Consider the following 20,785-nt stretch of genomic DNA (forward strand, 5'->3'; position numbering starts at 1 on the left):
TATGTAGAGGTGTTTAGATAAATTTATGCCTTTAACATATTTTATATATAATAAGCACTCAATATAATGACAAAAATAATATAAATAGTATATATTATACTCTATTTTACTCTATTTTATGCGGGTCTTCTTTTATAAGAGATTTAGGGCATCTGAGTCAAATCCACTTGGGTGGATTTGGAACCAAAGAACTAAGCTCTTCCACCTATTTGCTTTATCTTGAGCAACTCATTTGACTTCTTTAAGCCTCTCTCCCTCTTATGCACAGTGGAGATTATGATGCCTACACTAGTGAGCTGTGAGAGCGGAGTGAGATGAAGCACACGAAAGAGCCTATCTCCAGGTCTGCCACTACTTAATAAGGACTCATTTCCATTCCAAGGCATACCCTTCTCAATACTCATTTCATCAGTTATAGCAACAGATCTGTTACAAATATTTCTTGTTGTGTTTAAGTGAATTATATATGTCAAGTGATCTAGCGGTGCGTACACAACCAAACAACCAGCAGAAAGCACAGAAGTCCATCAATCATGTTATTTTGGAACCCAATCATCATATTTGCGGTACTGACAGATCGGAACAGGCTGCTGTAGTGTCACTCCTTGAGATAAACTTGTCATTGACTGGATTGCCATTAAAGCATCTTGTCTCTTTGTTCATAAACACACCTTCTGGAAAGAACTAGAATCCTGTAATGCCAAGCAGATATGAAACATTTGGCTGACTGATTCAATTATTCACTCCTTCACTTGAGAGGTTTTAGTGTCTGAGAAATAGCCTATAACTAGTTCTGCCCCCACTCCCCACCAAAAAGAATTTTTTAAAAAAATGGGATAAATTTCCTGCTTCTTTCAGTGTCTTGGTCACTCCCTGTAGCATAGGAATGGGCCTACTCTTCTATCTAAAGCCCAAACCATTATGAATGGGAGAAAGTCATAGAATAGTAGAGATCTATTGCTCTGTGCTTACATGTACCTACTTTCTTTTAACACAGGACACTATGATACTGGCAGACATCAGAAGTTAGATGATCAACTGAATGACCTAATTAATCTTCTCTGCCATGGTTCCATCCAATTTTCTACTGCCTTCTTAGGTAAATGTCAGATGAAATAGAATGGTGCAGGGCATAAAATATAATGTTTCCTTCTGACGAAAGATTTTGCTAAAGGGAGCCAATAGGGTAAGTCTATACCTTTGTAATAGCACACTGGCTTTTCATGGTTTGATCCAACCTACCTCTTCAGCTTCCTTTCCCACATCCCCATCCTCTGCTGTAGCCACTGAGAATAATGTATAGGACTCTGAATGTTCCATTCTTATGCTTTAGTGAATGCTGTATCCTCTTCTTGGAGATCCTTTTTCCTCCTCTGCCATGGATTGAATGATTGTGAACCTTCAAAATTCGTGTTGAGACCTTAATCCCCAGTTTGATGGTATTTGGATATGGAGTCTTTGGGAGAAAATGAGGTCTTATGAAAGTGAGATCCTCATGCTGGATTAGAATTCTTATAAGAAGAGATTTGCTGTCGGGTGCCTTCCCACTCCCTACCCCCACCATATGAAAATATAGCAAGAGGGTAGCTCTGTGTAAACCAAAGGAAGGGCTCTTACCAGAACCTAACCATGCTCGCACCCTGATATCAGACTTCCAGCCTTTAGAACTGTGAAAAATAAAAGTTTGTTGTTGAAACCACCTAGCCTATAGTATACCTGTTATAGGAGCCCATACTGACTAAGATAACCCATGAACCCAGTAAAATCCCACTTGCTCTTTAAAAGTTCTTTTAAACCAAGTCTCTGCTAGATTAGTCCCACCTTCTTGTCTGTGATTGCAGGAGTCCTAATACTTCTTCTATGGGTTCTATTAGAGGACCCATATATGGTGTGTCATTGTTTATTCCTCACCTTATCTCCCAGGATAGACCCTAAGGGCTGGGATTATTATTGATCATCTTTGTATTCTCCATGTCCAGCAGAGTAACTGGTTGCAACTAATTTTGCAGCAATAAATGTTGAAAGATAACATGTATTTCCAGTGTGTTAAGATCTGTCCCTTATAAAGCACTCCCATGTGTCTTCTATACAAGGACTGAATGCTGCAGGGAGGTGGAAAAGTAAGCTTAAAACGCAGAATGCTGGGGCCCCTGAGTGGCTCACGTGGTTGAGCATCTGCCTTTGGCTCAGGTCATGATCCTGGGGCTCTGGGATCGAGTCTCACGTCAGGATCCCCAGAAGGTACCTGCTTCTCTCTCTCTCTTTGTGTGTCTCTCATGAATAAATAAATTAAATATTCCAACAAATGCAGAGTGATGAAGATGATACTGACATGAGTGATAGATTTTCTATTGGTTTTAAATATGGGTAATGTGTGTGTGTGTGTGTGTGTGTGTGTGAGAGAGAGAGAGAGAGAGAGAGAGAGAGAGAGAAATATACCTCTGGAATTTGAGCTCTTTTCTGGGAAGAGGTGGAGTTGAAGGAAGTTACCCAGTCCTGCTCATCTTTGTGAGCAACCTATGCTGTGGCTCCCTTTGGAATCCATCAGACAGAAAGGGGAGAGACGCCAGGGTCTGATTAGTTCCTCCCATTTTGCCATCATTAAGGCGGTGCAATCCGTCACAGAAGGATTGTCATCCCTGTCCAAATCTTTTTTCTTTGAGCTTATATGAAGATGAATGAAAAGTTTCTTAAAAGGTGGAGGCAAATTAGCTTCCAGTCTCTGTAAAACAGTTTCTCTGAAAACAAACTCTTTTCTTTCTTCCAATGGATTATGGGTACCAGCCAATGGCACTAGCTCATTGATAAGCTTAGGGAGCTCATACTGAAAAAAGATGAAACAATCAAAGCAGATTTCCTGCAATTTTTGTTGAAATGCTCCATTTTGATTGTCGGTCTTCATTTAGTGTGGAACTCTCTTCTAGTGAGGCCAGATAAGCAGCCTTATTTCCTGGCAAGCCTCTTTTTGATTTCGTCACTGAGTAACCCCCAAAGAGAATACAGTATTTACAAACAAGGCTTCTGACATGCTGTCCCATACTTCCTTGTCCTCTCACAGCTCCAAACACCTCTTAAAATAGCTTTGCAAGTGCCTTCCCAACATTCCCTAGGAGCACATCACATTCCAGTGTAAGTGATAGAGGTCTGAGAGAGCCCTCTGTCACCTTCCTGTGAGTTTCTCTGGACCATGAAATGCCCAGTGTCCCAGACAACACCAGTTCCTCAGCTCATCTCCAACTGCTTCTCTTTGCCACTTAACTCTGATATCAAACAAAGAAAAAAGACAACCCAAAAAATGGGCATTTAATTTGAAAACATTTGTGGCAACAGTGATTACACATATGGTTATCAGGACTTCAGGAGGAAGAAATCTGCTATTTGGAAGAAAAGTACAATGACAGAGTTAGAAGAGATGACATGAAAATACAGCTTTCTAATCTGTCTTTTGTTTTCCTTCTTACTCTAATACTGCATACTGCATGGACAATTTCTGTTAACTTGGCAGTAAATGCGACAAGAGAGTTTCTTAATAACCTCATGTATTGGGGAAGCAGAAGAAAGAACTGGATTGTGATGCTGTTTTCCAAAAGGCTTCATTCATCATACTCCCCTCTGCTTTTTAAAAGATGTCATACATTTCCAGGGAACAAATACACTGTGCAATTTGTTTTCAATTATTCTTTATTATGTAAAGTTAAAAGTTGACATCTTTTTATAAGCATCAATATTATTTTAAAAAATATTAGTCCAAATAGATACTGCAAACGTAAATGAAAGCCCCAATTATTTACGTGCAATTCAGTAGCAAAAATAAATAGATGAGATCTCCAAGATGTCCAGAAAGCAAGAAAGCAGCTACTAGGGTTGATTCTTGGCAGAAACCCAGAAAAATGACACAATGGTCGATTCATGTTCTGATAGGTTGGCACCATGTCATATCTACCATTAAAATTTTGATGATTGCTCATGTCTGAACCTCAGCCTTTCCTTTGGAAATCATCAAGGAAATAGAAGATGAGAGATGGAGAAAGAACAGGAGCCCCACACAAATCAGGAAGAACTACAAGGGTTTTGTTTGCTTTCTGTTTTCTTTTGTTTGTAGCTCAAACCTTTCTTAGAAGGGATTAACCCAACGATTAAAAATAATCATGTGGAACATTCCACAAGGAAGGTAGTCATGGTGAAGGAATGAAACTGACAGTGGGTTGGGTGTCAGGATGTTGAGGCACCAAAACCTGGCTCTATCATTGTCTATCACAGGACAACTCGCTACTATCTTTTGGTCACAGTCTCCTTAATTGTAAAATAAAGGTGCCAAACTAGATGAGATTAAATACTTCACCAAATTATAGAACATGAAGTTGAAGGAACGGAAGGTAAACTGGCAATGATGCAAGACCTCCAAGATCATATTTTTAACCTCTAGTCTACACTGCCTGACAGTGGGTGCACACATTAGGAGACACAAGAGCCTCAAATTGAGCAAAGTGCTCAAAGCCTTTTCTTTTTCTTTCTTTTTTTTTTAAGATTTTATTTATTTATTTATTCATGAGAGAGAGGCAGAGACAGAGACAGAGGGAGAAGCAGGCTCCATGCAGGGAGCCTGATGTGGGACTCGATCCCTAGCCTAGGATCATGTCCTGAGCTGAAGGCAGATGTTCAACTGCTGAGCCACCCAGGCATCCCAAGCCTTTTCTTTTTAGGTTCTAAAGGAGGTGGTGAAGGCCAGTCAAAGATTCCCATAGCCAGGGAGAAGAGGGCTGCTTGACTGTCAGGGTCATAGCAGTGTTGTGAGGAAATGTTCAGCCTGAGAGAGGATGAACGTGGGTATGTGTGCACCTTCCACTTCCACTAGTGACACTTGTGTGTGATGACAGAGGGATATCAGCTAGGAGGGAAAAGTACAGTGCTGTGTACAAAATAAGTGTTTAGCAGTATCTGCTGAGTGAAGGAATAAAAGAACAAATCAATGAATCCTCCAATTCTATGAATAAGACCAAAGCTACAGTATGGCAAGTTATCCAACATAGTACTTAGTTTTGTGATGTAAATTGCTATCCTTGGTCACATATCTTGTAGATGGAGTCAAACAAAAAGAATCAGTGGTACTGTAAATCCATCCCAGTATGGGGAAAAAGTGGTCTGTTGAAATCAAATGTGATTTGTGTTAGCTAAAATTTGTTTCAACACAAGTTCCTCAAAAAAAACAAACATGTTGTATACCTTTAAAAGTTCATGTCCTAGATATTACTTAGATTCAGCTTAAATAAAGTAATAATACTATTATATACCTACAAAAGTAGCCCATATAAAATTTTGTTCAGGCTTAGGTGAAGTGTTGGTTTCAAAAATGGGAAAATGTGCCAGAAGTGAAGATTTCTTCTGAAATATATATATATTTTTTTAACCTAGAAAGAGATTCTTTGAGCTGTTTCAGAAAATGATGACTTGCTATTATGGAAGCAACAGAAGAGGCAAGTTAGGATGATAAGAAACTTCGAACGTTCAGGAGACTAGTGGCACAAAATTATCATTAAATAAATATTTATTGAGCTCTGTTATGTGACAGGAATAGAGCTGAGCACAAGATTCAATGCTGAAAGGAAGAATTTAAAAAGAAAATACAAATCTTGCCCATATGGAGCAGGTTTCTTCTAACGAAACCAGAGAATATCGATGACAATCCGTTGTGTAAAGGAGCTGAATATAAGGTATATGTGAGAACTGAAGAGTGGGCCCAAGCAAAGCTATTACAAGTTTAAAAAATGGGTGCCATTAGGTGCCCTGTGCAAAGGCCATGTCTGAATTGCTGGAATGACTAGATCAACACCATCAATTAGCATCACTTTACTGAAGGCAGAGAACAGAGGAAAGGGGCACAACCCAAAGGAGCATGAGAAAACCTCTTAGGAGTTTGTTTACTTCTCAAATAGAAACAAGAAGTCTGTCTGCTATTGGTAAAACAAATCAAGATTTATAGTACTCCATCAGGGGTCAGTAGAAGCATCTTGGGTAAGCTTTCAACTTTTACTTAGCTTCATCATGAACATTGGCTGCTGAAGCTTGGAAGGTCAACTGGGAAGGAGAAATGGAAAACAGACAGCTCTGTGGCATACTTGCTTACCTCTTCTTGTTTAGCAGACTCAATGGAGTAGAAGAATCACTGAAATTGGATAAAGAAACCACTTAAGTTTTTCAACAGAAAGGCGAAAGATTCTTTTGCCTAAATTGCCCAAACAAAAAAACAAAAACAAAACAAAACAAAAAACCAAAACAAACAAAAATCTTATGAAAAAATGTAAGATAGGGAAAACAAAAATAGTTCAATAAAAAACACAAGATGCTGAGTAACAATGCTCTTTTCTCACTAATTGCAGAAATAGGATAGTGGGTTAAAGGGCAAAAAGAGAGAGATATAATTAAAGTATTCAGAACATGACTTCTGTTGGGGCTATTTTTGGAAAGCTCCAGAATTTAAGAACATGGAACTACAAGATTAAACTCAACACAAGAATAAAATAATACACATGATGAAATGAAAAAAAATTCTCTAATGCATAGCTAAAAGGTATCCTCAAGAAGTAAGAAAAAAGCATTTGCCGATTTAACAAAAATACCAAAGAAAAACAAATGCAATGGAATATTATTCAGCACTAAAAACCAATGAATTATATCAAGCCATAAAAAGACATGGAGGAGCCTTAAATACATCTCAGTAAGTGAAGAAGCCAGTGTGAAGAGGCTATATGCTGTGTGATTCCAAATATATGACATTCTGGAAGAAGTAAAACTATGAATGCAATAAAAGGATCCAGTGGTTGCCAGAGGTTGGAGAGAGGGAGGGATAAATGGGGGTTCACAGAAGATGTTTAGGGCCATGATACTACTCTTTGTGAAACTATAATGATAGAAACATTTCATTATACATTTGTCAAAAACCATAGAGCACACAACACCAGGAATAAACCCTAATGTAAAACTATGGACTTTGGACGATTATGATTTTTTTAAAGATTTTATTTATTTATTCATGAGATACGTAGAGAGGTAGGAGGCAGAGGGAGCAGAAGCAGGCTCCATGGAGGATCCTGATGCAGGTCTCGATTCTGGAACTCTCGGATCATGTCCTGAGCCGAAGGCAGATGCCCAACTGCTGAGCCACGCTGGCGTGCCAATTATGATGTAGGCTCACCCACTATTACAAATGAACTGTTCTTGTGCTGGATGTTGATAGTGGGGGAGTGTATAGGGGTAGGGGGTTTATCAGAATGCTCTCTACTTTCTACTCACTTTTTCTGTTAACCTAAAACTGTTCTAAAAAATAAAATTTATTTTTTAAAAAATGAAACTAGTGCAGCAAGAAAAGCTATCTTCCTTTTTTTTAATAAAAGGAATTTATTTCTTTAGAGATTGAGAGAGAGCACAAGCGGGAGAGAGAGATGGAGTAGAGAGAACCTCAAGCAGACTCCCTAGCCAGTGCAGAGCCTGACATGGGGCTCAGTCTCACAACCCTGAGATCTTGACCTGAGCCCAAACCAAGATGCTTAACTGACTGTGCCACCCAGGTGCCCCAGGAAAAGTTATCTTCCAACAATTATACCGAGAAATAAAAAAAATTGTACTTTGAATTTTAGATAACGGAACTATTGAAACTGCTCCATTTTCAATTATATTGGAAATGTAGAGTAAGAGCACATGGGAGTTTGAGAGAAAAAAAAAACAGATTTTAAAAAGTAGCCAAATATTTGCTGCAAGTGGAATGAATAAGTCACACTAATTTAATTAAAAGAGGCAAACAGGGATAATGACCTTTAGAATATCTGACCAATATATGCATGCAGTGATTTCAATGATCTGCAATTTCTAAGTCTTAGGGAGATGAGCTAACGGATTTACAGTCTCCATCAATTATATTTGAAAATGCATCTGCTACCAAGAGGTGCCAAAATACAGGAATTGGAGCAATATCTATTAAAGGAGAAGAGAGCAGGGTGACCAATTATAGCCAACTCTCTAGATTCAATATCTACTAAAATAATGGGACTAAACCAAAGGGAAAAGTGTAACAAACTGCAGGCACTGAAAAAGCTGCAGGAGCAATTAAGTAACTGAGGAATGAGAAACAGAAGAAAGATCCAACAGGAAAGGACCATGGGAGCTTGCATTGTGGTCAAGAAACTAAAACGAGCTAGTGAACATCAAAGAGGAGACACCTGACAACCTCTTTCCTCCAAGCAAACAACCCTGGGATTTAATCTGAATGCTTCAATGACAGAAAGGTGTCATTTTATTTTTTATTATATTTTTTAATAGGGAAACTGGCTGGAATACGAACATGACCTCTTTTCTGTATCCCTCCTTGAAAATAAAAGAAATCTCTGAGTTTTCAGTAAATTCTTAGAGAGGTAGAAGCCAAAGTCCCTCCTTATAAGTGAAGGAATTTTAGAGAGGAAGGCTAAGGATGTGAATTTCCTGAAAGATGTGTTATGTAACTAGCAAACTGCGAGAGAGAGGAGCAATTATCACTTTAATTAATTAGGGCCCTGTTGTAGCTCCCTTGTGAAAGATAATCCTTGATTAAACGTGTCAGTGTGTAAAAATATTGACTGATATTGAAATGGAAGAGTGTGAAATTTTAATCAATTGTAAAAAAAATTAGCTGGTATCACAATTTACCGATAGGTAACTACTGGTTCTCCGGAGACTTGGGACGTACAAACAAATGGTGAGAGTTGCCAGTGGACATGTACACAGAAATCGAATTAATCCACTGAGAGTTCATCCCTCAGAATAATTAGTTCCTTTGGCCTTTTGTTTTATATCTGCAATGCAGAGGTTGAGTAACAGCCATAGTTTGGCAGAGAAAGGGAAAAAGATAGAATAATATGAAATAGAAGGAGACTAAATATTTTACTAGCACATCATGTTTTCGTGGGCAACAGAAATTTTCCAACATACATACGCTTTATAAATATTCATGAAATCATATTTTCTGCCTTTAGAAATTCCATACCTGAAAGCCTTGTTGAGACTCTTCCCCCCCGTGTGCCTGGAAAGAGCTCCCCAGGAACTATTTTCAAACAGGAAGCCTAGAATTAGACTATGCCAAGAGGTAAGTAGCCACGACACATTCTAAATCTCACCTGAGACCAATTCCTAGAACATAAACTTGGTTTTCACGATTCTCTTTTCTAAACACTGACTCACAGGGTAATGTGCCTCTATTTCTTTCTCTTCTCTCTTTTTCCTTGTCTTATTGGAATTAAGTGTCAAATGAGACAATGGGCTATTCTTTTACAACAAAACAAACTGCATATGGTATAGTAAAGGAAAACAAAACATTTCTAAACTGATCTTTTCGTCATTAGATGGGAGACTGATGGCCGAAGCAACGAATTCACTCTCGGACCTAGAACAAACTCTTCTGTGTCCATGAGCTCCAATTTCTACACTTAACAGAGAAAGAAAATAACAAACATCTAGTACACAGGGTTGGCACAAACTATAAGAATAATATACTCTCCAATAAAGAAATGGCACAGATCCTAAAACTCGGTCTATACCTAAGAAAGAATGGCTGTCGTTTCCTTGCTTTTGTTGTCATTATAACTGTCACAGAAGAGTATCTCCTCCAAAATTTGAAATTTTCCCTCACATAGAAATATCCTGTGATATTTCTCACTTCTCTCTTGAGAAGTGCTCACTTTAAAATAAAAGAAAAAGTGTGACTCCTTGTTTACTTTTGAGTGACATCTGTTGGCCAAGACAATGGAAATTAAACCGACATCATCCACCACTCTCTCTGCCTTCAAAAAACTCTTCAAAGGGAGAAAAAAACCAGTTTTTAATATTCAGGCTTACATGTGCGGACATAACTGCCCACTCCACTGATAGAATCTGATAGAAAAGTAATTTTGAGGAGGAAGCAAGAAAACAGCAGGCAGATCTGGGAAACGCTTTGACCCTGGGGCTGCTCTTTATCTTCTCCCTAAAACGAAACCAAGTGTCCTGATGCTCTCTAAAGAACACAATGAAGTAGAGTTTTCCTATCATTTTCTATTTTCATGCTGGTTATACAGTGGAAGCCTCTCTGCTCTACAGCAGTGCCAAGGAAGGCACGGGGTATGAGAAAATCTTCACCATGTTCAACAATATGAAATTGTCTGTGAAACGTATGCTCTTCTCTCTACCAGTCAAACTATTCCATGCTTAGCTTTTATGAAGAGTGGGGAAAATTCATCTTCCGGTAACTCTTTAGCTTCCCATCTCACTGCTTCTGCTTAAGAGATCCTTGGTTAATAAAATAATCGAGAAATAATAGGCGTGTCTTGCTATATAATTCCATTTTGTTTATTGGCTTGGCATAGTTGGAGAGGTAAGGAAAAGCTACTTTACTTGATTAAAGTGGGGAATCATCTTGGTGACCAAAGGTGAGCAATAACATCAGGAAAAATCATAACTTTGCTTCTGTGAGAGGGGGTATGTATAATATAACAGCCTGTTACTGAGGATCACGACAGTGCACCATGATTTTGCACCATTAACAGTGAAATGTATCCCTGTTAACGTTGACGACAATCCTCTCACTCTAACACCTTCACTAGGGCAGGGGGAGAGGAAGAGAATGAGGCTCAGGGGCTTGGTCCAGCTGGATTAGTCATGGAAAATTGGCCAGAACACCAGACAGGACAGGGCACAGAGGAGCTTAGGAATCATGAAGAAATCTTCCTAGGAAGCTATAAGGGAGGTTCCTAGGAACCGGAAGGTTGAACAGGTTGCTTAAGTGGAGGAGAACAGGTTGCTTATGTCTCAAATGGCCAACGCTGATCTAACATAAGAATGTAAGATCCACAGTTGGGGACTGTGCCCCTCTAAATAGACTCAGGGGCAGTATGAACTGGAAGAGAAGTGACTTTCCCTATGGCTGCCCTCCTGAGTAGTTCTTTATTGCTCACACCAGAAAATCAAAGTCTCTGGTAACAGCTAAGCTCTCAGCCTCAATGGCCCACACAAGGTGGAAAACTCATGTGACGTCAGGGTGGGAGCACCAGGTTGAGTGTCCTATCTTTGTTCCTCTTCGATGCCCTTTAGATGCCAATTCTACAACCTGGTATTATTTGAAATGGGGCACTGTGATTACCAACTTCAATATCATCTGAGATGCTAGTTACAAAATAGATTCCTGAGTCTGACCCCAAACCTGCTGCCTTAAAAACCTTTGCAAGAGAAACAGCATTTCAGTGACTCAACCTGCGAATTAATCTTTTAAAAGCATTTTTAGAAGACAGTAGTGGTTTAACTAATTCAGAATCTGGTGATTCAAAGCACTATACCTGGTGCCTTTGAATACTGACTGCTGGAAAAGTGGGTCCAATTGTACCATGAGATCAACACTCAGGGCTGTATAGGGTCCAGAAAAAGAGAAGTACTGCTTTTCTGAAACTCGTAAGGGCGGATAACTTCAAAATACTGCTCTGCTGTCGCACTTTTTGCTATTTCTTTTCACTGACATGAAAAGTCGAAATCCTCAGTTCTGTTATTAGTACCGTTGCACGTTATCCATGGGCTGGAGATCTGAATCAAAACTGGTGTTTAGCGTGTGGAGCTTCTGATAGTTCCCCCGACACAATAAAATAGAATGGGAGACTATGCGTATCAACAAAGTTCCACCTTATCTGTGGAAAACATTGGGAAAAAAATGAAGCTCCATGTTCCCAACACATTTGAAACATACCTATTTATCAAATTATGGCCTCTGTTCTCATTTCAGACCTCCTGGGCCTCCCTGGCGAGCTTCAGTTGGCACTCTACAACCAGCACCAGGTAAAGTCACCCAAGTTGCATAGCACTTCTACAGGCTAAGCCTTTTGTAAATCGTTCCGTTTAGTAGCCAAGAAAGTAATTCAGCCAACCCCACTGAACCCTTTAAAATAAAAATCCCTTGTTTTCACCTCCCAAGCATTTAGCTGAACTGAAGAGAAGACTTAGCTGTTAATGGTCCAGTGCCAAAAGTTTCACCATTGTCACACCGACGATGCATATCAAAATAACACACGTACACTGAGTAACTAGAATGCCTCAGGCAGTGTGCCTGACTGTGAGAGATTAAATGAGATATAGAGTGTAAAATAGTTAGCAAAGTACTTGCCACATCATTGCTTCCCTTAGCTATTGTTATTAGTTTGGGTAATGGCCAGTGTGTGTGAGATGCTTACCATTGCTTACTATACTACTAGTAAATTAGATAAAGAGGAGGAGGGGAGAGAAAGAGGAGGAGGAGGAAGCGACGGAGGAGAATAGAGAAATATGTTGGCCAATATTTATTTAGCAATTACTCTGTGCCAGTCATTACACAGCTATTTATCTGTATCCTCTTGTGCAGTGGGGGGATGTAGAAATGGTAGAAAATGGTACAGCCTGGCAAGAAGGCTCTGGGTAGTTATGGAAGAAGAGCTCATGTGGCTTTGATTTGGAGTTTATCCTAGACAGTTGAGAAACAGTGAAGAATTTTTAACAAGAGGATGACATGTTCAGATTTGCATTTCAGAAAGGTCACGCTGGCAGCGTGAGGCATGGGTTGTACTAGGGAAAGACGGGAGGTGGGAGACCAGTTAGAAAAGCAAGGCTCTGGTGACAGTTCATGTGAGAGATGCTAAAGGTCTGGAAAAGTTGTGTGGCTGGAGAGGAGGGGGAAAATTCTAGGCAAGTCTCAGGGAGAGGTTGGAGTGGGGGCCACCATTAGATGTGAGTAGAATCTGGAGTGAGGAAAAGAGAAGATCTGCTTACAGCAAGCACATCAACCTCACTTCTTCTAAAGTCATGTAATTTGCGATTTAGAATAATGTACAGATGGGCGTCACTATCCACAGAACAATATAGAGCGAAACTTGCAAGTTTTCCATGTAACAAAACAACAGCTAAAAATCATATATAACATAAAACATACAGGATACATATATCCTATCTTACAAGAACAATGTTCTCATTCTAAAGATAAAAGTCTTCCATTCTGAAGTTTTAAAGACTTAAGAATACAGAAACATTCCATTAGATTCTTCTTCCAGAGATGCTTCCGTGGGATCTCTTCGTCTCCCATAGAAATAGTCCCACAGCAATTTTAAACATATAAGGAGGGTATAAATATCCCAGCTTTCCTGTAACTTTCTAGAATTCTACAGAGCAAGCGGCACTCACTATGTTCAGACGATGAACTCCTTCTAACCAATCTCTCTGCTCAAGAACTATACTAATTACAGGACTTTCTTTCAAATTAAGATTGGAATTGAGATTTTCTCAAAGTTTTTAAGAAGGTTGTGCTTGCCTATCCAAGGTAATGTGCTTCCAGGCGCTGAACACTAGAGGGCATCATTCCGTGAAAGCCAGGATTTGGGAGAGAGGGAGAAAGAGAAGGAATTCCATTGCTAATGAAAGAAACTGATTTTTTAGTGTGCACCCTTATCTACCATGAAGCATTACCATGGTAACTGCACCAGTTAAGATGATTGTATATTTAGGTCACAGTATAAAAGAAGGAGCCTGAACATGAGGGGGGAAAAAAGGGAAGCAAAATAAAGACAAGAATATATGAAGTGTGGAAGGAGGCAAAGCAGCCAGAAACTCGCCCTTTGCTAATCGCTGTTTCACGAAGTCACATCAGGCCTCTCAGAAGAAAGGAGGATAGTAAGTTCGAACTAAAATTAAAAGTTGCCGTTGCAATTCAGAACGGGAAAGCACCCTGACCTGAGCCAAAGTCAATCTTAATAAAGGAAGAGGAGCTCCTTCAGCAGCAAAACCACTGTCCTGGAAGTTGGGAGGTGTGAGCTCTTAGGCAGCTCTTGGTCAATGCCTCATGCTGGAAAAGCCTCTTCACCCACTTCAACACATAGCATGAGTTCATCTGAAAGATATCAACGTTGTCTTTCATCCTTGTGCACCAGACAAAAGAAAATCTTAGTATTGCAGAAGGTGGAAAGAACATCGGCCAAAGTACCAGGTAATTTTGGTGCGCTCGTTTTCCTCTGCCAGAGGCATTCACTGATTAGTCAAAACAAGCATGTTGTGCCAACTAAGAATCTGTTGGCACCCAATCTGCCTCACTGGCTTAGGGTCTAGGGGATCCAACAAGCATATGCAGAGCGGAATTCAAAGGATGGGGAGAACAATTGCTGAGCTCTGAACACCACACTTTTGACTTCTCCCAACAGAGGGGAAATGAATGTCAGAGAGCCAAGCAGCACAGGGTAAGACAAAGACTGAAGTCCAACAGGCTTGAGTCTGTACCTAGCAGCTGCCACTTACCAGCTGTGCAATCTTGGGCCATGACCTGACCTCTCCGAATGCTGTAAAATGGGGAGAATGACGTCTACCTCGCGGGACGGTTACGACGACAAACTGAGAATTGGTTCATCTATTCATTCATTCAGCAAATATTTAATAAGCAACTCGGATGAGCCAGACACTGTCTTCGACGGGGGTGTTTAGCAGGGATAGAGCACTAACAGAAACAGATGATATAATACATGAAGGTGCTTAGGACAGTGCTAGGGACTTAGAACACACTCTATGAAAATTCGTTTCCAAGGAAAAACAACCTGCTTCCTCAGAAAGCACACGCCACCGCCACCTCTGCCACCACCAGGACCACGGGACTCTGTTGAGCTTTGGGGGTGGGCAATCAGGACACTGGCTCTGATACCCTGTAACACAAAGCAGCCCCCACCCCTGGTTCATGGAACCACAGGCCGACAGAGCAGGGGGCACCTGTCGTAGTCACCCCCCCCCCCCCGACAGGGAAAGGAAGACAGGTACTCCTAGTCACAAGGAGAACACTGACAGTGCCCGCTATAGAGGAGTCGGAGGAGAAAGGACACAGAATTCGTGCCCTAAGATGTCCAAAACTCAAATGTAAGTTTAAATGAAGAAAACCAGTCCTTCAAGAGAAATGTGTGACAAAGTGTTTGTCAGGCTCTAGATCCTACAGGGTAAAGTGGAGAAAGATCAAGATGAGATGATGAGTGGGGTGTGACGTGAGTGGCCGTGTTTAGCTAATCACCGACAGGCCTTTCTGTCACAGGCACACCGCAGCAAAGACTGACATCACTGACGGGGCCTGAACCAAGCTCCCTGGGGTGGGGGGGGGCTGTTAATGGCACACCCACACGTCCTTGTCCTTGTCCTCTCCGATACCCCTGCCAGTGCCTCTTCCTTTCCTCTTATTCTATTGCCCCCTCATCCTCCTCTTTTGCATTTGCCCTAACGTTGGTCACTGCTGCGGATGGGAGAGACAAGCCCCTCCCCATCGGCCTGTGTGTTCTCCTGCCATGCCCTCCCTGCCTTCCCTGACAGCCAGCAGGTTGGGGACGGCTCTTTCCCTTGGACCTCAGAGGCTGGCCCTCCCTCCCTCCTGTGACCTTGGCCCTGGGGGACGGCTGCCCTGGTTTGGAACTGGGAAAAGCCACTGGAAGGTACATCCAAGGGCCTGACGTTGGAACGATCGGGATAAAGAAGGGGACAGAGCCGCATTTGGAGCCATGCGGTTTCTAAAAGTGAAAGCTAGCCACCCTCTCTGCCCCCACCCCAGAAATGAGAGGATGTGGGGACTCATCCCAGAGGGACTTGTGCCTACATCTGACTACTGGTCCCTTCTATATCTGCCCCTGAAGCTGAGAACTGCAACTGTTTTCTTTGGGTTCCCTTGAACTTGAACTATGGTAGGGATATTCAAATCCACCTATTTTGTCCCTCCAATCCCTCTCCCGACACCCTCAGGTACGCTTACATAAACAAATGTAGGAAGACCAAGCAGCTGTCAGGAATTTTGGGTCTCAGGACTCTCTCTCACTCCCACCCCACTTCATTCACAGAGTTTTAAAACAGTAAGCTGACTTGGCTGGAATTTCCACACCTAATTTTTAGGGAATTTCCACATCTTTATTTTTCAGCTTTAATTAGCCTAGCTGTGTAGCCTAGTAAAAAATACGGAATCAACAGATTTTGCTTATCCATACACTGCCTCAACTGGAACACGTTACTAATAATCGTAATTGCAATAGAAATCCACCTGGCATTAATATATTCCTTGAGACCTTACATGCCAAATCCTGCAAAGCTGCGACATTACTAGCACGAAATTCTTCTGTCCACTTGACGAGTCTCAAAAGTCCACTTTCTAAATTGCAGCCTAATACAGTTTCCAATGTGAACCTGTCTTCTGGCCAAATCAACTGGTTTACTTCTATGATCATCAGTTCTTGGTTGGTATCACCCAAATATGACTTGCATCCATGCCCAATTGTAGCTCCTAAAGTATATCGTCATCCTTATTTGCCAATCCGTGAAAAATGTCCTCACCCTGCCAGATGTTTTCCAATACAATGTCTACACACATTACAGATCGCCTGCAGAATAGAATGCCCGGCCTTTGCCACACGGTGCCGGGTTGAGTAGCAGGAGTTTATGAGCTGCCTCACTTTCGGAGCCTTCTCTAACCTGATAAACCAGAATGGCCTGGAGTGAAGCCAGGTGCCCGTTACCCCAGGGCCCGGCCGTTTGGACTGCGTCTGGGCCCTGGCCTGAGGCAGGCCCTAGGAGGAGGTCTGGGGTGCCCCAGCCTCTGGCTCCTTGAAGCATGAACTAACTCCCTGGCCACTTCCCCCAGAGCTTCCCCACCCTCACCCCACCCCACCCTCAAATTCAAGTTTTTCCCAGGCCTTCCCTGTCACCCCAGGGTTTCCCTCTGGAGTCTGGGTGGCTCCCCTCTTCTCCACCCGGGGCCTCTGCGTGGCGGGGGCTGCCAGGTGGCTGAGGTTGCAGAGCAGGGGCAGCGTGCCAGAGCGCCGGCCGGCGAGTGGTAGAGCGTGGGGATGTGTATTTGTGTGGCTGGCTGCGTGTACTAGGGGATGGACAAGCCACACGGCTGCCTGCCACGTACCCACTGCCACCCAGCGCTAGGAAAAAGAGCAAGAAATGCAAAAACAAGCCAGAGAGAGAGAGAGAGAGAAGGGAGAGAGGAGAAGGAATGGGAAATGGAAAGTCAGCGTGGGGGATCCGAAGCCGAGGACTGGGGGCGCTGGGAGGCGCGGGGCTCTGGCCGGGCCGGAACCCACCGGTGCCTGAGGCCACAGGTGCGGTGGCTGCGAACCGACTTCAGGACGCGGGAGGGCGGCTTGGGGAGCCATCAGCGGGCAGCTCTGCTTGCCTTAGGCGTCGCCCTCTGTTTCCCTGCCCTCCTGCTTCTCTGCACCGATGCCAGCGGCATCCCAGACACGCGGCACCTTGGCCTCCTGGCCTGGGACTCGGGGCTCCCCGGGCCCCCGCACGACCGTGCTGCGGCTCCCAGCGGCCTCGGCGACGGGCGGGAGGGCAGAGAAAGCGATGGGGATGCCGGAGGGGACCCGAGGCAGGCAGTGGGCGCGTGCTGCTTTCTGGGTCGGTGATTCGGGGCAACCTTGCCTCCTCGAAGGCTCTCCCGGAGGACCCCCCCCCCCCCCGCCCCGCGGCCCGGGCGTACAGGTGGGATGTCTGCGCGATTCACCCCGCGCCGGCCGGGACCGCGCTTGCACCGCGCTTGCTTCCCCGAGCTCCGAGTTCGCGCGGACCACCCGGGTCGGCAGGTGCGCGGGGGTGGGGGGCGCGGTCCCTAAGCGCGCCCGGCAGGTGCGCGGGGGCGGGGGCGGCGGGCCCTAACTGCGACCTGGCGCCCCGCCGCAGGGGCCCGGGGCCCGTGGTGAGGTGGGGGTCAGGGGAGCCCCGGCGGGATCCGGGACTTGGCGGGCTTTGCGCCGGGACGCTGTCCCCAAGCCCAGGTGGACTGCTGACCCGGCGAGCCGCACCGAAGTGGGGTGGGGCTCCCGGACGCCTCCCCGTTCCTCACCCCGTGGTGCCCCCGCCCCGCGCCCCTTGGCGGAGGTCTTCAGGCCGCAGCACCAAAGCCTCCCTCCAGCGACCCGGCTCGGGCACCCAAGGGGCGGCTCGGAAGGCGGAGCCCGGGGACGGCGCGGGGCCGGGGAGCCGGGCCTCCTCCCCGAACGCCGGGAGACGGGGCCGGACCCCCCCCCCCCCCCCCCGCCCAGGGAGGCCCGCGAGCGGCCGGGAGGGCGAAGGTCTCCGGCCCCTGACAGGACGGCATCGGGGCGGGGGAGATGCTGCCTCGGCCACGTCGCCGCGGCCCCCGCCCTCCGGACCCGCCATCGCCCGGCTGCAGCCCTCGCGGCCGCGGGGTCCGGGCTGCCGTCCGAGGGTCGGCGCCGGGGGAGGGCCACCGCCGGGCTTCGCGGCCCCGGCCGATCCCCGGGGGGCCCCGCGGGGCCGGGGGCGCGGCGCCCTTACCTGCCGCCGGTGTGGCTCCCGCTGCCTCCCGGGGCCGCGTCCCTCGGCCGAGGCTGGCCCGAGCGAGGCGCCGTGCGCGGGGTCGGGGCGGGGCGGGGCGGGGGCGCCGCTGGCCGGGCCGGGGCTGCGCACCGCTCAGAGTCCGGAGCCAGCCGCCGGGCGCTCCTTTTCTGCCTTGATCTTGCGAGAGAAACGGCAAAGATTAGTTGGCGCCGCGACGCCCGGAGGGGTGGGGCGGGGAGGGGGGCGGCGGACCCGAGGGCTCGGGCAGAGCGGCGCGGGCAGGGGCGCGCACCCCACGCGGGAGCCGGGCGCCCGGCGAGCCCGGAACCCCTTCGCGGTGTAGACCGGACTTCAACTGGCGCTGCCCCCCGCCCTGCACACCGAACCACCCAAGGAAACGCCAGAGAGCGAGAGAGAGAGAGAGAGAGAGAGAGAGAGACTTTCCAACCTGGCTTTCCCGAGGACGGCGGGTCTGGAGAGCATCACAGAGCCGAGCCCGGGATGCCCCCGCGAGCCGGGCGGGATTCATGCCTTCCGCGGAGCGCTCGGGGAAGTAGTATGAGTGTGGGGGGCGACACCTACTTCAGTGCCTCCGGCGTTGTCCTAGCGGGATCTGCGGTTTCAAGGCTCTCAGCCAACCCGCAGGCCGGCGTGCATGTGCGTGCGTGTGTGTGTGTGTGTGTGTGTGTGTGCGCGCGTGTGTGCGCGCTGGAGCGGGTCCCTGCGCCCGGGCGCCCCTGGGGTAGCCGGAGCCGGTGCCTGCGTTCCTGCCTATGTGTTCGATCAGCTGCAATGGGCGGACGGTTTCTGGAGAGAACATTTACAATTTTCTTTCAATATGACAGGATTAGTTGCTGTTGAAGGCGCTCCTCCAATGAGATCTCCTCTGCTCCCTGATTTGGCGGTTCTTCTGAGCAAATATGACAGCCTTTTCTTCTCCAGGCTCCTTTCCGCTCCTCCACGTCCATCCCCAGAGCCTAGCTCTCCTTCTGCGGTTTCTACACCAGAACCTTCACAACCACCACCACCACCACCACCACCACCACCACCACCACCACCCAGTCCCATTCCTGCAAGTACATGATTGCTGCAAAGGTGACATGAACACCTTGTGAAGAGCACAATGTTGCTTCTAGATTGCCGAAGATGCTTAAGATCAGTTTTTCCAGGTGGGAAAATGTTAGAATAAATCCGCTGTGCTCTGTAAACACGCAATGGTGCTGAAACTATCTACGGGTTGTTTGTTTCTTGGATATTGGCAAATGTGTTACAGAGAAAGGTAATCTTTATTTTTCTCCTGATTTTAAACATTGTCTAGTGCTCGTGTTCTCTTCGACTGATAGGAATTATGTTACAAAGTACTGATAGCGCTTCATGGAATCTGGGGTCTCCATGAAAGAATTAAGATGCAAACTTCTTGTGTTCCAAACAGCCTTAGGTTTTATTTCTTCATGAGAAATTCCATCCAAGAAGACTACTATTTTTAGATTCTAACCCATTTGATAAAGGCACAATGATATGATTCTCAAGCTGAGAACAAGACTCCCTTTTGCCAATGTGTATGTATATATGAAGGTAATATCAATTTTTGGTGTGTTATACAGGCAGCATTTTCTCTCACTAACCTTCCACGTCAAATGAAAAACCAATGAGACCTTAAATTGAATAACACAGGATTAGATATAGCACCTTTGTATCACAAAGACAAACAAAAAATAAGTTGGTTTAATATATCTCATTCAGTTCAATTCATTTTTTTTTTCATTTTTTTCAGTTCAATTCTTGATGCCCAGGTTTTCCTAGGTGTCAGAGAGCATACAGAACAGCAACAGTTAGTCCCTGGTTTTTTTTTTATTTTTATTTTTTTTTTAATAACCTTTCAGTCTTTTTCGTAAGGAAAGACACTCATATGAAACACCCATGTAGCAGTTGACAATCAAGATGGTTGATTATACAGCAATATAAAATAACTGATAAATGGAAATCCTATAGTTAAAAGTTTTTGCCTGTTCTGTTAACTCAGAGCCACCACAAGCAGGAAGTGGGATAAATCTGATCTTGCTCGACTGAAGTCATACTGAAATAATGCATTATAACACTGTGGCTTTACCTTCGGCCTCCACATCCCTACATCCTGCCATCACTGGAAGATTATAAGATACTTGCTAGAAAATCAAGACCAATCAGTCTTGGTCCCAGCATCCCCAAGCATTTGGTCCATTACAATAACAATCTGATTTAGTCACTTCTTTTCCTTTAGGTGCTCTTTTAAAAAATGAATTCACGTTTTCCTTCCTTAGTCTATTATTTTTATTAAACCTCTACAAACCCATGGAGTTGCTTGAATCTTTTTGAACCAACTGCCAGTGCACTTCCCCTACACACACACACACACACACACACACACACACACCCCAGTGCATGAATGTAAAGTGAAATGGATCCCTGACCAGTA

General features: G+C 44.9%; 2 protein-coding genes across 3 annotated transcripts in view; one reads left to right on the forward strand and one right to left on the reverse strand.

Annotated features, from left to right (window-relative positions):
* CHRM2 (cholinergic receptor muscarinic 2) overlaps positions 1–19,170 on the reverse strand; it is a 145,876-nt gene extending 126,706 nt beyond the window's left edge. The window contains exons 1-2 of one of the 2 annotated variants that reach the window (XM_038559444.1): positions 18,779–19,170; positions 18,328–18,507 (exon numbers count right to left, since the gene is read on the reverse strand). The gene's annotated coding sequence lies outside the window, so the exon portion shown is untranslated. The remainder of the gene's footprint in view (positions 1–18,327; positions 18,508–18,778) is intronic. The other variant, XM_038559445.1, reaches the window with a different exon arrangement.
* Positions 16,791–19,556, forward strand: LOC119877090 (sulfated surface glycoprotein 185-like). Its single transcript, XM_038559447.1, has 2 exons — positions 16,791–17,123; positions 19,176–19,556. Exons 1-2 carry the CDS (start codon positions 17,018–17,020, stop codon positions 19,412–19,414), a joined length of 345 nt encoding a protein of 114 aa, XP_038415375.1. The 5' UTR covers positions 16,791–17,017; the 3' UTR covers positions 19,415–19,556.
* The last annotated feature ends 1,229 nt before the right edge of the window (positions 19,557–20,785 follow it).

Source organism: Canis lupus, chromosome 16 (assembly GCF_011100685.1).
Source record: "Canis lupus familiaris isolate Mischka breed German Shepherd chromosome 16, alternate assembly UU_Cfam_GSD_1.0, whole genome shotgun sequence".
Lineage (NCBI taxonomy): Eukaryota > Metazoa > Chordata > Mammalia > Carnivora > Canidae > Canis > Canis lupus.

What these genes read in the sequence shown, in the direction of transcription:
- LOC119877090 (XM_038559447.1), top strand. Translation starts at nt 17,018, where the DNA reads ATGGGAAATGGAAAGTCAGCGTGGGGGATCCGAAGCCGAGGACTGGGG. An exon ending in ACCGGTGCCTGAGGCCACAG is followed by an intron (nt 17,124 to 19,175) that starts GTGCGGTGGCTG and finishes TCAATATGACAG; the next exon opens with GATTAGTTGCTGTTGAAGGC.